The sequence below is a fragment of the Mauremys reevesii genome, linkage group 13, assembly GCF_016161935.1.
Source record: "Mauremys reevesii isolate NIE-2019 linkage group 13, ASM1616193v1, whole genome shotgun sequence".
NCBI lineage: Eukaryota > Metazoa > Chordata > Testudines > Geoemydidae > Mauremys > Mauremys reevesii.
Genome location: NC_052635.1, coordinates 47,304,542 through 47,318,454, shown reverse-complemented (window position 1 = coordinate 47,318,454; position 13,913 = coordinate 47,304,542). Strand labels below are relative to the sequence as shown.

General features: G+C 47.6%; 1 protein-coding gene across 7 annotated transcripts in view; it reads right to left on the bottom strand.

The window, feature by feature from the left end:
- TTLL9 (tubulin tyrosine ligase like 9) overlaps window positions 1-13,913 on the bottom strand; it is a 25,277-nt gene extending 11,364 nt beyond the window's left edge. For 3 of the 7 annotated variants that reach the window (XM_039498262.1, XM_039498263.1, XM_039498264.1), the window contains exons 1-6: window positions 13,777-13,857; window positions 12,810-12,856; window positions 10,864-11,003; window positions 10,639-10,731; window positions 9,514-9,625; window positions 8,470-8,655 (exon numbers count right to left, since the gene is read on the bottom strand). In XM_039498262.1, the coding sequence (XP_039354196.1) occupies window positions 8,470-8,655; window positions 9,514-9,625; window positions 10,639-10,731; window positions 10,864-10,952 (480 nt within the window). In that variant the 5' untranslated portion in view covers window positions 10,953-11,003; window positions 12,810-12,856; window positions 13,777-13,857. Of the gene's footprint in view, window positions 1-8,469; window positions 8,656-9,513; window positions 9,626-10,638; window positions 10,732-10,863; window positions 11,004-11,610; window positions 11,631-12,809; window positions 12,857-13,776 lie in introns of those variants that run through there. The other 4 variants (XM_039498260.1, XM_039498265.1, XM_039498259.1 and 1 more) reach the window with 3 other exon arrangements.

Here is a 13,913-nt window from a genome sequence, read left to right as displayed (position 1 = left end):
TTACTACTTATGTCTTGCAAAAAGAACGAGGAGTAGTTGTGGCACCTTAGAGACTAACAAATTTACTTGAGCATAAGCTTTTGTGGGCTAAAACCCACTTCATCGGATGCATGGAGTGGAAAATACAGTAGGAAGAATATATATATATTCTTGAAAAAAATGGGTGTTGCCATACTAACTGTAATGAAAGTAATCAGTTAAGGTGGGAGTACCCAGAAGTCTCTTACTACAGGACAGGCCCAACAAAGAAAGTAACAGAATGCCACTAGCCGTCACCTTCAGCCCCCAACTAAAACCTCTCCAGCACATCATCAAGGATCTACAACCTATCCTGAAGGACGATCCCTCAGTCTCACAGATCTTGGGAGACAGGCCAGTCCTTGCTTACAGACAGCCCCCCGACCTGAAGCACATACTCACCAGCAACCACACAACAAAAACACTAACCCAGGAACCTATCCTTGCAACAAAGCCCATTGCCAATTCTGTCCACATATCTATTCAGGGGACACCATCATAGGACCTAATCACATCAGCCACGCTATCAGAGGCTCGTTCACCTGCAAATCTACCAATGCAATATATGCCATAATGTGCCAGCAATGTCCCTCTGCCATGTACATTGGCCAAACCAGACAGTCTCTATGCAAAAGAATAAATGGACACAAATCAGACATCAAGAATTACAGCATTCAAAAACCAGTTGGATAGGGCAGCGGGAGGGGGGGCAGTCAGGGGTGGGGGGTCCAAGGGCAGGGAGGGGTGGATGGGACAGGGGTCCCGGGGGGGCCATTAGGGGAGATGGAACGGTGGGGTGGGGGTTGGATGGGGCAGGAGTCCCAGGTGGGCCATCAGGGGGCGAGAAGCGGGGGCGGGGGTGTCAGATAGGGGGCAGGGGCCGGGCTATGCCTGACTGTTTGGGGAGGTACAGCCTCCCCTAACCGGCCCTCCATACAATTTCGGAAACCCAATGTGGCACTCAGGCCAAAAAGTTTGCCCGCCCCTGTGCTAATACATCCCAGAATGACGTTCACTTTTTTTGGCAACAGTATGACATTGTTGACACATTTAGTTTGTGATCCACTATAACTAGTGCATTCTTTTCTGCAGTGCCCCTTTCCAGGCAGTCATTTCCCAGTTTGAATTTGTGCAACTGATTATTCCTTCCTAAATGTACCTTCTTTAATTTCATCCTGTTTAATTCAGATAATTTCTCCAGTTTGTCAAGATCATTTTGAATTCTAATCCTATCCTCCAAAGCACTTGCAACCCCTCCCAGCTTGGTATCATATGCAAACTTTATAAGTGTACTCGCTATGCCAGGGGTTCTCAAACTGGGGGTCACGAGGTTATTACATGGGGGGGTCGCAAGCTGTCAGGCTCCACCCCAAACCCCGCTTTGCCTCCAGCATTTATAATGGTGTTAAATATATAAAAATGTGTTTTTAATTGATAAGGGGGGTCACACTCAGAAGCTCGCTATGTGAAAGGGGTCACCAGTACAAAAGTTTGAGAACCACTGCTCTATGCCATTATCCAAATAATTTATGAAGACATTGAATAGAACCAGACTCAGGACAGATCCCTGCAGGACCCCACATGACATGCCCTTCAAGCTTGACTAAGAACTATTGATAACTATTCTCTGAGTATGGTTTTCCAACCAGTTGTGCACCCACCTTTAGGTTCATCTAGGCTACATTTCTCTAGTTTGTATATGAGACAGTATCAAAAGCCTTACTAAAGTCAAAATATATCACATCTACTTCTTTTCTTCTATTCATAAGCTTGTTACCCTGGAGCCTATTTTAAAAATTGGCATTACATTAGCTATCCACCAATCATCTGGTGTAGAGGATGATTTAAGCAATAGGAACGCTTGGGTGAATACCATCTGGTCCTGGTGACTTATTACTGTTTAATTCATCAGTTTGTTCCAAAACCTCCTCTACTGACACCTCCACCTAGATTTGTCAGATTCCTCAGATTTGTCACCTAAAAAGAATGACTCGGGTGTGGGAATCTCCCTCACATCTGCTGCAGTGAAGACCGATGCAAAGGATTCATTTAGCTTCTCTGCAAAGGCCTTGGCTTCCTTGAGTGCTCCTTTAGCACCTCGATTGTCCAGTGGCTCGGCTCCACTGATATTTTGGGAGGCTTCCTGCTTTTGAGGTGCTTAAACAAAATTTTGCTGTTAGTTTGCGTGTCTTTTGCAAGTTGCTCTTCAAATTCTTTTTTGGACTGCCTAATTATACTTTTATACCTGACTTGCCCAAGTTTATGTTCCTTTATTTTCCACAGTAGGATTTGACTTCCAGTTTTTAAAAGATGTCTTTTTGTCTCTAACCACCTCTTTTACTGTTGTTTAGCCCCAGTGGCATTTTTGGTCCTTTTACTGTTTTTTTTAAATTTGGGGGTATACATGTAGTTTGAGCCTCTATTATAATGTCATAAAAAAGTTTCCATGCAGCTTGCAGGCATTTCACTCTTGTGACTGTTCCATTTAATTTCCGTTTAACCAGCCTCGTTTTTGGGTAGTTCCCCTTTTTTTAAGTTATATGCTGCTGTGGTCGGTTTCTTTGGTATTTTCCTCCCTACAAATATGTTACATTTTATTACATTATGGTTGCTATTACCAAGCGATCTGGCTATATGCACCTCTTAGACTAGATCCTGTGCTCCAATTAGTTCTAAATCAAGAATTGTCTCCCCCCTTGTGGGTTCCAAGCCTAGCTGCTCCGAGAAGCCATCATCAATGGTGTCTAGCAATTTTATTTTTGCATCCCATCCTGAGGTGACATGTTCCCAGTCAACATGGGGATGGTTGAAATCTCCCATTATTATTGGGTTTTCTATTTTTGTAGCCGTTCTGTTCTCCCTGAGCATGTTACAGTCACTGTCGTCATCAAGTTAGGTGTTCAGTAGTATATTCTTCTCCTATACTCTTACTAGTCAAGCATGGAATTTCTACTGTAGAGATTCTATTACACTACTTGAATCATTTAAGATTTTTACTATATTTGCCTTTATGCTTTATTTTGCATATAATGCCACTCCCTCACCAGCATGACCTATTTTGTCATTCCTATATATTTTGCACCCTGGTATTACTATGTCCCATTGATTATCATTGTTCCACCAAGTTTCTGTGATGCCTATTATATCAGTACCCATGTTGTGAGTCTCACAGATGGGTGTACATTTAATTATGCACTATGGTACAATATTCATGATGTTAAACGTTTTGAATCATCTGGCAGCAGGATGGCATTTCTAGGCTCCATTCACTATATTGGCAATTTCTAAAGGAAGCACATTTTTTCTTGGTCCCAAGGATATGCATCCAAGTGGAACTTACTGCATACAGCACAACTCCATTTATCTCTGGGTCTCAGGGGACAAATGGGGTTTCAGAAGACAGGAGGAGCCAGCCCCTGGATTCACAAAAGGCTCTTGCTCCTCAACCCTAAAGCACAATGAGGAAGAAATGCCAGCCAGTTACAGACTAGCTGGCCTTGCTAAGGTTACACTCAAGGGGTGAACAGGCTTCTCTCTGGGTCCCTCATCCCAGAATGCAGTGAAGAGAATGCCAATCAGCTTTTTAAACTGGCTGGATTTAAAAGTGTTATATTATCTTATGCTCAAATAAATTTGTTAGTCTCTAAGGCAGGGGTAGGCAACCTATGGCACAGGTGCCGAAGGCGGCACGCGAGCTGATTTTCAGTGGCACTCATACTGCCCAGGTCCTGGCCACCAGTCCAGGGAGCTCTGCATTTTAATTTAATTTTAAATGAAGCTTCTTAAACATTCTGAAACCTTATTTATGTTACATACAACAACAGTTTATTTATATATTAAAGACTTATAGAAAGAGACCTTCTAAAAAGGTTAAAATGTATTATTGGCACACAAAACCTTAAATTAAAGGGAATAAATGAAGACTCGGCACACCACTTCTGAAAGGTTGCTGACCCCTGCTCTAAGGTGCCACAGGTACTCCTGTTCTTTTTATTAGATACAGTGTGTCTCCTTTAAAGCTACTGGCTTTCTTCTCCCGTATTACTTCAGGGGTCACAATAGACTTTGTAACGCAAAGGTCCAGTTAGAGTTATATTTTGTGCACACTCACATCTGTGCACACATGGGGTTTAACTGACTGACTTCAGAGGAGTTCTGCTAGGGATGAATTGGGCCATACAGCGAGAGCCCCTGTGGAGTTCCCTGTTGCTTCTGCAAATCAGCACAATCTGTATCTCAACATAGCAACTTCTTACATTCACAGGCTCTCCCCACCAATAGCCACACATTATGTTTTCACAGTTAGGTTACTTTGGCTCTGCAAATAAATGGGGTTATTTTTCAGTTTTTGAAATAAGTTATTACAAGTGAAGAAACATCAACCAAGAGATAGGAGAAACAGCACTTTTGACCACTGACCATAGGTGGGGATTCTGGGGGTGCTCCAGGGAGCACCCATGGAAAAAATTAACGGGTGCTTAGCACCCACCGGCAATAGAGCCGCAGCCCCAGCCAGGGATCAGTAGTTCCTTTGTAGCCCCGCCCCCACTGATCACCTGGTAGATGGCTGTGTTAATCGCTTATGATCTGTTCAGCTTTCATTGCCCCTGGGCTTGTGAAAACAGAGGCTGACCCAGCCCTTGGCGTGGGGCCCGTCCTCCAACAGCCTCAGGAAGCTGCTCCACTGCTCCAGCCAGAGTTAGGGGCAGGCGAGGGGGAGCCCAGCCTGATCAGTAGCGATGTGACCTTGCTCACCTGGATCGGGTGGCCCTGTCCCCTACCTAGATCTCCTGGGCAGGCTCCAGCTCCCAGCAGGCTCCAACTGCAGGCAGCACTAAGTGAGTCCTATTTCAGGCAGAGGGAGCCTTGGAGGGCCTGCTGCAGTGTCAGGAGAGGGCGAGGGGAGTCCACCATCGGTGCAGTTTGGGGATGCGGGGGCATACAGAGTCACTGCCACTGCCTTCCCCCATTTCTGCCAGTGCCACTCTGCTCTCTCTGCCTAGGTGGGAAAGTGTCTGTCCTCAGGGGTGCCATTTAGGGGAGGAAGGGGGGGGCTGTCCTGGCCCCCCGGATAGTAAAAATATGGGGGCAAATTTGTCTCTCTCATCCCTCTTTTGCACCCATGCATCCTTTATCCAAAATACTCATTTGGCACGGATGTTAAATAGGTGTTAGCAAAATCAGACAAAACAGAGTTTTCCAAAGTGTGATTTAAAATCCCTTCTCCTCTTCATTGCTCAGTTTTCTGTCTCTTGGGTCTTGTGATGTTATCATTTCACTAGTTCTCCTGTTATCTGTGGGAACGTCTACACTGCCCACGTTTTAGCGTGGCCGCGGCCATGCTGTGATGTGGGCAGCAGAGTCACGCTTTATCACCGGGGGAGAGCTCTCCCAGCGATAAAAAATAACCAACCCAGATGAGGGGTGGTAGCCTTATCGCTGGGAGCACGGGCTCCTGTCAATAAAGCGCTGTCTATACTGGCGCTTTTCAGCACTAAAAGTTTTGTCGCTCTGGGGTGTGTGTGTGTGTGTGTTTTTTCACACCCCCGAACAACTAAAGTTAGCGCTGAAAGTGGCAGTGTAGATACAGCCTTCTAGGTTTTGGACTAGCATTTGTCCACTTGTTGTAATTGTTTGCCAATTGCTTGTTAAGTGGCTGTAAATGCTAATCCAGATGCAACCATTTGCAAAGTATCAGGACATGGTGGCTCAACCTCTGGCAAACCACAACATTTGTGCCCCAGAACAAACTGTTGTGGGGAGACTCAGTTATCAACACAATTAGCATTTACAATCAATGAGACTGAATTATAACTGGACCACCAACTCTAGTCTAGACAAAGCCAAAGCATGAGACAGGACCTGGATTTTTAATATAAAAAGAGGCAACATAAATGTATCTTCCCTTCCCAAAACAAACAAACATACAAACAAACAGCACTTAAGCCCCCAAATCTGTACACATCAGAAGAAAATCAAACAAAGGCACAGTCTCAGTTGTTGCCCCTTTACAGATCACCTTTAAAAATGAAATTATCCTTTACATTCCTAATTCCCCCAAATCAGGGTAGCTGCTGACTTTGTGGGGCTAAAATTATTTGCAAATTTAACACCATTAATTTGGGCTTGAGTAGGGACTGGGATTGGCTGGCTCACTAAAAAAGCAACTTTCCCTCTCTTGGTATTGACACCTCCTCATCAATTATTGGGAGTGGACCACATCCAACCTAATTGAATTGGCCCTGTCAACACTGCTTCTCCACTTATAAGGTAACTCCCTTCTCTTCAGGTGTCAGTATAATATGCCTGCATCTGTAATTTTCACTCCATGCATCTGAAGAAGTGGTTTTTTTACCCACGAATGTTTATGCCCAAATAAATTTGTTAGTCTTTAAGGTGCCACCGGACTCCTCGTTGTTATTGTATCAGATTATTCATCTCTTTGGAGCATCCTAATTCATCTGAGCACACCCTACTGAGATGAATGGGCCATTCCACATATCAACAGGATTCCTGTACTGCAGAGGGCTGAGCAGAGCCCCTTCCTTTGCACTAGCTCCCTGAAGGAGATACAAAATCTGGGGCTTCCCGCTATTCCTCTTGCTGTCTCCAGCTGGTGGATGTGCTCCTCACAGCCCATCAGTTACCATCCTCCTTTCTTTCCCATGGCCCTTCCCGCCCTACCAGGGCCGGCTTCAGGGGTTTTGCCGCCTCAAGCGGCCAAAAAAAAAAAAAGCCGCGATCGCGATCTGCGGCAATTCATCAGGAGGTCCGTCGCTCCGACCGGGAGTGAGGGACCCTCCACCAAATTGCTGCCGAATATCTGGACCTGCCGCCCCTCTCCGGAGTGGCCGCCCCAAGCACCTGCTTGCTAAACTGGTGCCTGGAGCCGGCCCTGCCAGGGGCATGGTGGGGCCAGGAGGAGGGCAGAGCTGGTAGCTAAAGTGGTAGATCATTCCCCTCCCACAGGTGGCTTCCAATCATACCCCTTCACTAACACCTCTTCCTCAAGAAACAAGGGAAATTAACTGCCCCAAAACATGGTTAATGTAGGTCTGGTTTACACTACAGCGCCTTTGGCAGGATAGCTCTGCCAGCTAGACTTACCCCTGCTTAGTACCCTCTTCAATTCAAGAAGTGTGTTTCAGATTCCTGCTGGCACTGCCAGTCTGACGTGCCTGCTCTGGCTTGTCAGATTGGGTTTATATCTGCTGGTGAATCACAGCGCCACTCATTAGACTACTTCCTGGGCTGGTGAACCACCTGTAGCTCATTACTTTTATACCAGTGTAATTCCACTGGAATTGCTCCTGATTTACACTGTACAAGTGAGGAGAGAATCAGGCATAGGCACGGACTCCAAGGGTGCTCCAGGGCTCAAGCACCCATGGAAAAAAATAGTTGGGGTGGTCAACACCCACCAGCCACAGCTCTTCAGCTGTTCTACAGCTGGCATGGGGCCTGGGGAAGAGGGCGGAGCGGGGACAGGAAGAGGCTGAGTGAGGGTGGGGCTTCAAGGGAGGGAGTGGAGTGGGACGGGGCCTTGGGGCCAGTGATGAGCTGCCAAAATCTTAACAACCGGTTCCCTATATAAAGTTCTGATTTAAGGGGGGGGGGAGCAGGGGAGGGGCCGGGGCAGGGGGAGACATACTCGTGGGGCCGGGGGCCCCTGCAGGGCCTGGGGCAAATTGCCCCACTTGCCCCCCCGCAGCAGCCCTTGAGCTTGCAGCTCCCTCCCCCCATACCTTGCCAGCAGCTCAAAGCAGCAGGACGACTCTGGAGCTCAGCTGAGCTGCCCAGCTGGTGCCGGCGGCTGGCCACGCTGCAGCTGGGGGGACGCAGGCGAAGAGCCAGGGTAGCATCAGCCTCCCCAGCTTGGAATCCTGGGAGCAACAGGATGGTCCGGCCGGCAGACCAGAGTTCTTTGCCCACCTCCTGGCCCTTTAACAACCGGTTCTCCACGGAGGTCTAATTTTAGCAACCGGTTCTTGGGAACCTGTGGGAACTGGCTCCAGCTCACCACTGCTTGGGGCAGAGTGGGGGTGGAACACCCACCAGGAAAAATAAAAGTCAGCACCTATGCCTATGACCTGGGAAGGCTGGCAGAGGCCCTGGAGGTTTTTCGCCTTCCTCTGCAGCGTGGGGAACAGGTCACTTGCTGGAGGATTCGCTGCACCTTGAGGTCTTTAAACCACGATTTGAAGACTTCAGTAACTCAGACATAGGTTAGGGGTTTGTTACAGGAGCGGGTGGGTGAGATTCTGTGGCCTGCATTGTGCAGGTGGTCAGACTAGATGACCATAATGGTCCCTTCTGGCCTTGATTCTATGAGACCACCTGGCCAAGAGCAATGCCTGCTATGGATTTGAGTGCATACTCTTCTCTTCCCACAGAACACCCAAGTGAGCAATGTCTCCTCTGAATTGTCCCCTTGGACTGGACCATACTTACTGGTTTCATAATCCAGGTGATGCCAGGATTCTTGCGAAATTCTTCCACAAACAAGTGGTACTCTGATGGCATCTCAAAGGTCTTGGGGAAAAAGTCACATTTTGTTGCCTCCAGCTTTCCTGCCTCTCTCTCTATCTGCTTCCGAAACCTCTTCAGGTTCTTCACTATGTAATTCTTACGAGTCAGCTGAGTGGAAAGAGAAATACAAAAGCAGACTCTGCAAATGTTAACACAAATTAATCATCACTCTTCTTTCACTTGAATTGCCCAGGAGATGAGATGTTTCTGGTGATATTTGGTAATCTCAGCAGTGATGCCACAGGAAGTTAAACTAACTGAGAAAAACAATGGGTAAAGTTAGGGATTCTTTCCTTCTTTGTGGAGGAATCTGCATGGTTGGTGTGTGCGTGGGTTTTTGTTTTTTAGCTCTCAGGAGGAGCAAGGGGAATCTGTAGCAATCCACAGTGCATTATTTCTGGTCTAAAGCCTTTAGGTGTAGCTGCTATGCTGATTTCCAAGGCAAACACCAAGTTTTAGGGCCTGTCTATACTGAAAATACAACCATCTCAGATGACCTGGTTGCAATGCAATTGTCCTCAGATATATTTAAAACAGTTCCATTTTGTCGTGCACATGGGACTTTACATGCTTTCTGCTTCTGCTAAAGCCTTGAACATGATACATTTTGGAACTATGCTAGAACTGTCCCAAGGAAGAACTGTGCTACAACACAGTTGTCCTTGTAGTGTACAGTTGATCCTGGATTCCTGTGACAGTCCAGCTCAGCCTTCATGAGATTTATCACATGTGGAATACAATAAATCTAGTGTCATGTCCCTGGGCAAAGCCACTCTTCTGTTTCCTGGAGTGACAGAGGTTGATAAATTCTGAGGAGGGGTTAGCACAGCAGTCAGGAGGGGATTAGGTTTCACAGCAGGGAATATTACAAGGTATTTTCCATCAACAAGCTTTTCACATGGAAGTTTACTGACTATTTCCCCAAGCCATCCTGACCCGTATGTTTCACTCATAGTGGTTTCTTACCTCGTAGTGGTTCCGGAAGTGGCATATGCGAACATGTTCATCCATGTAGGTATGGTCAAAATTCTCCCGAAGCCAGCTGACATCACACCAGTAAAAATCCCACTCACCTTCCCTATAGAAAGAGGCAGAGAGACAGCCGGAAAGGCAAGCACTAAGTTCTAGGTCATCACCACACCCACCCTTCTTGACAGCGACCAGCTGTCATCACCACCACTGCTTCCTTCTCTCCTTGTAGTTTTTACAGGCTAATAAAAAGGCTTGGTACACATGATTAATCCATTTTTTTTTGTTTATTTTGTTCTTTAAAAGTTTAGGCTCTGAATTTTAATGGTTCCCATTACAACCAAGCCTGTTTTGGTCTGAATATACCAATGTATTAGGTATAAACAAAACAGTTATCATACTGATTCTTGTCTACCAGGAGTTCAACTGAAATCATCCAATTAGTTAGAAAAGCAGAAGCAGGACTTAGAATGGAGTCATCTACAACCAGGCAATTCCACTGAAGTCAGTCCCCTCAAATTCAATGTGTGGCCGTCTTCCCCCTGAGTCAGTACGACATTATTTAATTGTATTTATAAGATCCTATTTAAGGGATGACAGATCAACAGCAACAGAACTAAAACTGGAAAACTATAGTCAGCAGTTCCTAGTCTTCAAACACAACAAATCAGGGAAAGAAAAAAAAAAGCTAGAGACGGGATAAATGACCCCAATACTGAACCGGAGCAGGAACGAAAGAGACTGGCTGAAGAAAGAGACTGGGTCTGAACACTAATTTTCAGCCACATTTAACCATAGCGGTCAAACACAGCTTCTTCTTCCCTCATTGAAGCAGAACTGAGATCAATTGTTCTGCTGATGTGGACAGTGTCACTCAGCTTCAACAAGCCAGTCAACAAACCTTCATTATAAAAAGGGTTGACCACACTTTGTTGAAAGGATGTTGAACTCGTATGACCTGGTCCACAGCAGCAATACAACAAAGTTCAGTATGAACTGACAAGGAGTTATGTTAGAGACACATGTTAAACACGGCTGATAAGTCTAGTGGCAACACAGTTGAATATGACAATAGAATAGGGAAGGCTAACCAGTTGCAAAGGGAAAGAATCTGGAGCTTACTCTTTTACTTCAACCCATCCTGGTCTCCGACGCAGGATATCTAAGATGGTGTTTGTGAGCGCACATTTGAATCGGATGCAAGCTCTTGGTTCTCTGTGGGGGTGGAAGAAAAAAAAAAGACACCATACACTCTGTGAAGTCCAAGAGCAAGCCTGCCACAAATGCAGATCTGGATTCTGTGCCTTGTTCTGCCACAGACTCCTTGTATGACTTTACGAAACTCACTTAGTCTCTTGTGCCTCAGGCTCCCCATCTGTACAATAATGATGATAATACTTCCCTATCTCACAGAAGTGTTGTGAAGATACATTCATTAATATAGACAAGGTGTTTATATACTATAGTGATGAGCATCATAGAGAAGCCTATAAAGAAAATAAATTTTAAAATGAACTACGTTGAGACAACCCATGTACGCCTTAACTAGTATATGTAATATAGTGTAATCTCCTGAAGTGCAGAGCATCTCACTCCCCTTTTTACTCTGATAGTTCAGACTTTCTAGTTATCCTCTAATCCAGGGGTTCTCAATCTTTTTCTTTCTGAGGCTCCCCCAACATGCTATAAAATTTCCAGGGCCCAGCAGACTCCGGGCAGGGCTTCAGCTGCTGGGATGACCGGGGTGGGGAGGAAGGAGAAGGTGGGGGGCTCAGGGCTGCTGCCCCATGGGATGCTGGGCTTTAGCCCTATGGGTCTGGGGGGCTCAGGGCTTCTGCCCTGCGGGGTTCCCAGCTTTACCCTGCAGAGTGGAAAGGGGGACTCGGGGCTTTATCCCCATGGGGCTCCAGGACTTGGGGCTCCCGGCTTTATCCCCACAGGGCGCTGAGGCTGGGAACTTCTGCCCGCCAGGGCTTGGGGACCCCGAGATGACTCATGGACCCCCAGGAGGCCACAGACCCCTGGTTGAGAACTGCTCCTCTAATCAACAAGATAGCCTATATATTAGATAAAATTACATTTCAGCCATACAACCTTGTATTATGATCCCATCCAGCCCTGCAGATTAAGTAAAAGGTTGGTCAGTGCATGCCCTACTGGATGTGAGCTACCAAGGAACACCTGTGTGCTGCAAGGAATGGTCCTACTGACTCTTTCCTCTAAGTCTGTAAATAATCAATGCCCCTAATTGTGTTATGGAGTGCTATGGTGCTGGAGGTACTATTTTTCAGATAAGATATAAAAACAAGGTACTGACCACCTGTGGTCATTTAAAACACCATTAAACTGTTTGGGTTAACTTCAGTCTCCTGGTCAAGTTCCATCTCAAGTAATTATTTTGCCTATCTAGAATTCCCCCTGCTGATTCTACTGATACTATTTTTTGTACTAAATTGTTATGCACTGTTACCAAGCACTGTTAACTATTTGTTGTACTTCACCCCAGATGTTGCTGCATTTTAGTGGTGCATGAAATGATTCCCTACACAGAGTCTGAACATCAGTTTATTACATTTGGGATTCTTTGGGATGATGCAAGATCATGATTAGTTCTGGGCAGAGAAACATATCTCATTTCAGGGGGATTTTTAAATTTAGTTTCATCCCAATTTGGAACAAAACCCCAAAATTTTGAAATTCTGGAGCCCTGGCTTTGGGGCAGTCTGCTTGGAACTGCAGACCCTAGAGCCCTGAAGTCCTAGACTCAGAGATAATCCTCTTAGAGGGCTACCCCAGAGCCATAGACTCTGAAAACCCATCATCTCCAGCAGCCTGCCAAGGAGCTGGGCAGGCAAGCTGGCAAAAAAAAAAAAAAAAACAGGCAAGTTTCTGATGGAAACATTTTGAGACCTGTCTAGTTGCCAGAGGAACTTTGTCAAAATTGCACTGACTCCACAAAATATTTAAATTCTGACAAAATTGTTTCATCAGAATTTTTCCAACCAACTCAAATCATTACCACAAAGATATATTAGTAAGGAATATACAAGCCCAAGGATCTAGGACCAAAGTGACAATACCAATTCCTATTTGAAAAAAAGCATGACTATCAAAGGCAGGCAAAACCCTGTTTACCTGAATAGTTGCGGCGGGAACAGTGATTGCACAAAGGCCACTGACCAGTTCTCGTCATGAGAAACAACTGTGAAGTAATACGCAGAACATACGCACCCTCTTCATGTCCACATGCAAACATGTAATTCAATCTACCCTTCAGAAAAAGAATCACTCACCTTTCTTTCAGCTTCTGGTAGCCATAGGACCCTTTATGGCCTGCATTCTGCAACAAGACAAGGAGAAAAATAATTTCTAACAATTAAATGGGGGAGAATAAGGCAGGTGCAGAATAAGTTGTGGACAGCTCATTAGAGGGCCCTTTGTCCTGGGCAATTTCACCAGTATCTTTAGTTTTCACTAGGATGCGGGCAGATACAGCACTCGCCAATCAGGGCTGAACCTGACCCACATTTTTTAGAGCAGGGCCTGTTTTCAAGCTCTCTGTTAGCATTTAAATAACATTGATCACAAAATCACCGACTGCTCCGTCCGCGGGACCCCGAGGGGAAGGGGGGAACCCCGAGCTGCTCGGTCAGCAGGACCCCAAGGGGAAGGGGGGCCGGGACCCCCGGGCCGCTCTGCCCGCGGGACCCCGAGGGGAAGGGGGGGACCCCGAGCTGCTCGGTCAGCAGGACCCCAAGGGGAAGGGGGGCCGGGACCCCGAGCTGCTCCGTCCGCAGGACCCCGAGGGGAAGGGGGGCCGAGACCCCCGGGCCGCTCTGTCAGCAGGATCCCAGGGGGAAGGGGGGCCGGGACCCCGAGCTGCTCCGTCCGCAGGACCCCGAGGGGAAGGGGGGCCGAGACCCCCGGGCCGCTCTGTCCGCGGGACCCCGAGGGGAGGGGGGACCGGGACCCCCAGGCCGCTCTGTCCGCGGGACCCCGAGAGGAAGGGGGGCCAGGACCCCGAGCTGCTCCGTCCGCGGGACCCCGAGGGGAAGGGGGGCCGGGACCCCGAGCTGCTCCGTCCGCGGGACCCCGAGGGGAAGGGGGGCCGGGACCCCGAGCTGCTCGGTCAGCAGGACCCCGAGGGGAAGGGGGGCCGGGACCCCCGGGCCGCTCTGCCCGCGGGACCCCGAGGGGAAGGGGGGACCCCGAGCTGCTCTGTCCGCGGGACCCCGAGGGGAGGGGAGGAGCGGCCCTCACCTTATTCTTCGCCATGGCGCCGCCACCCCGCGGCTGGGGTCACCCCAGAGCCGCCGCCATCTTGCGCGTCTCGTCCCCATAGCAACCAACCTCTTCGCCCGGCCGCCGCGCTGGGGGCGGGGCCAGGTGCCGCTGCT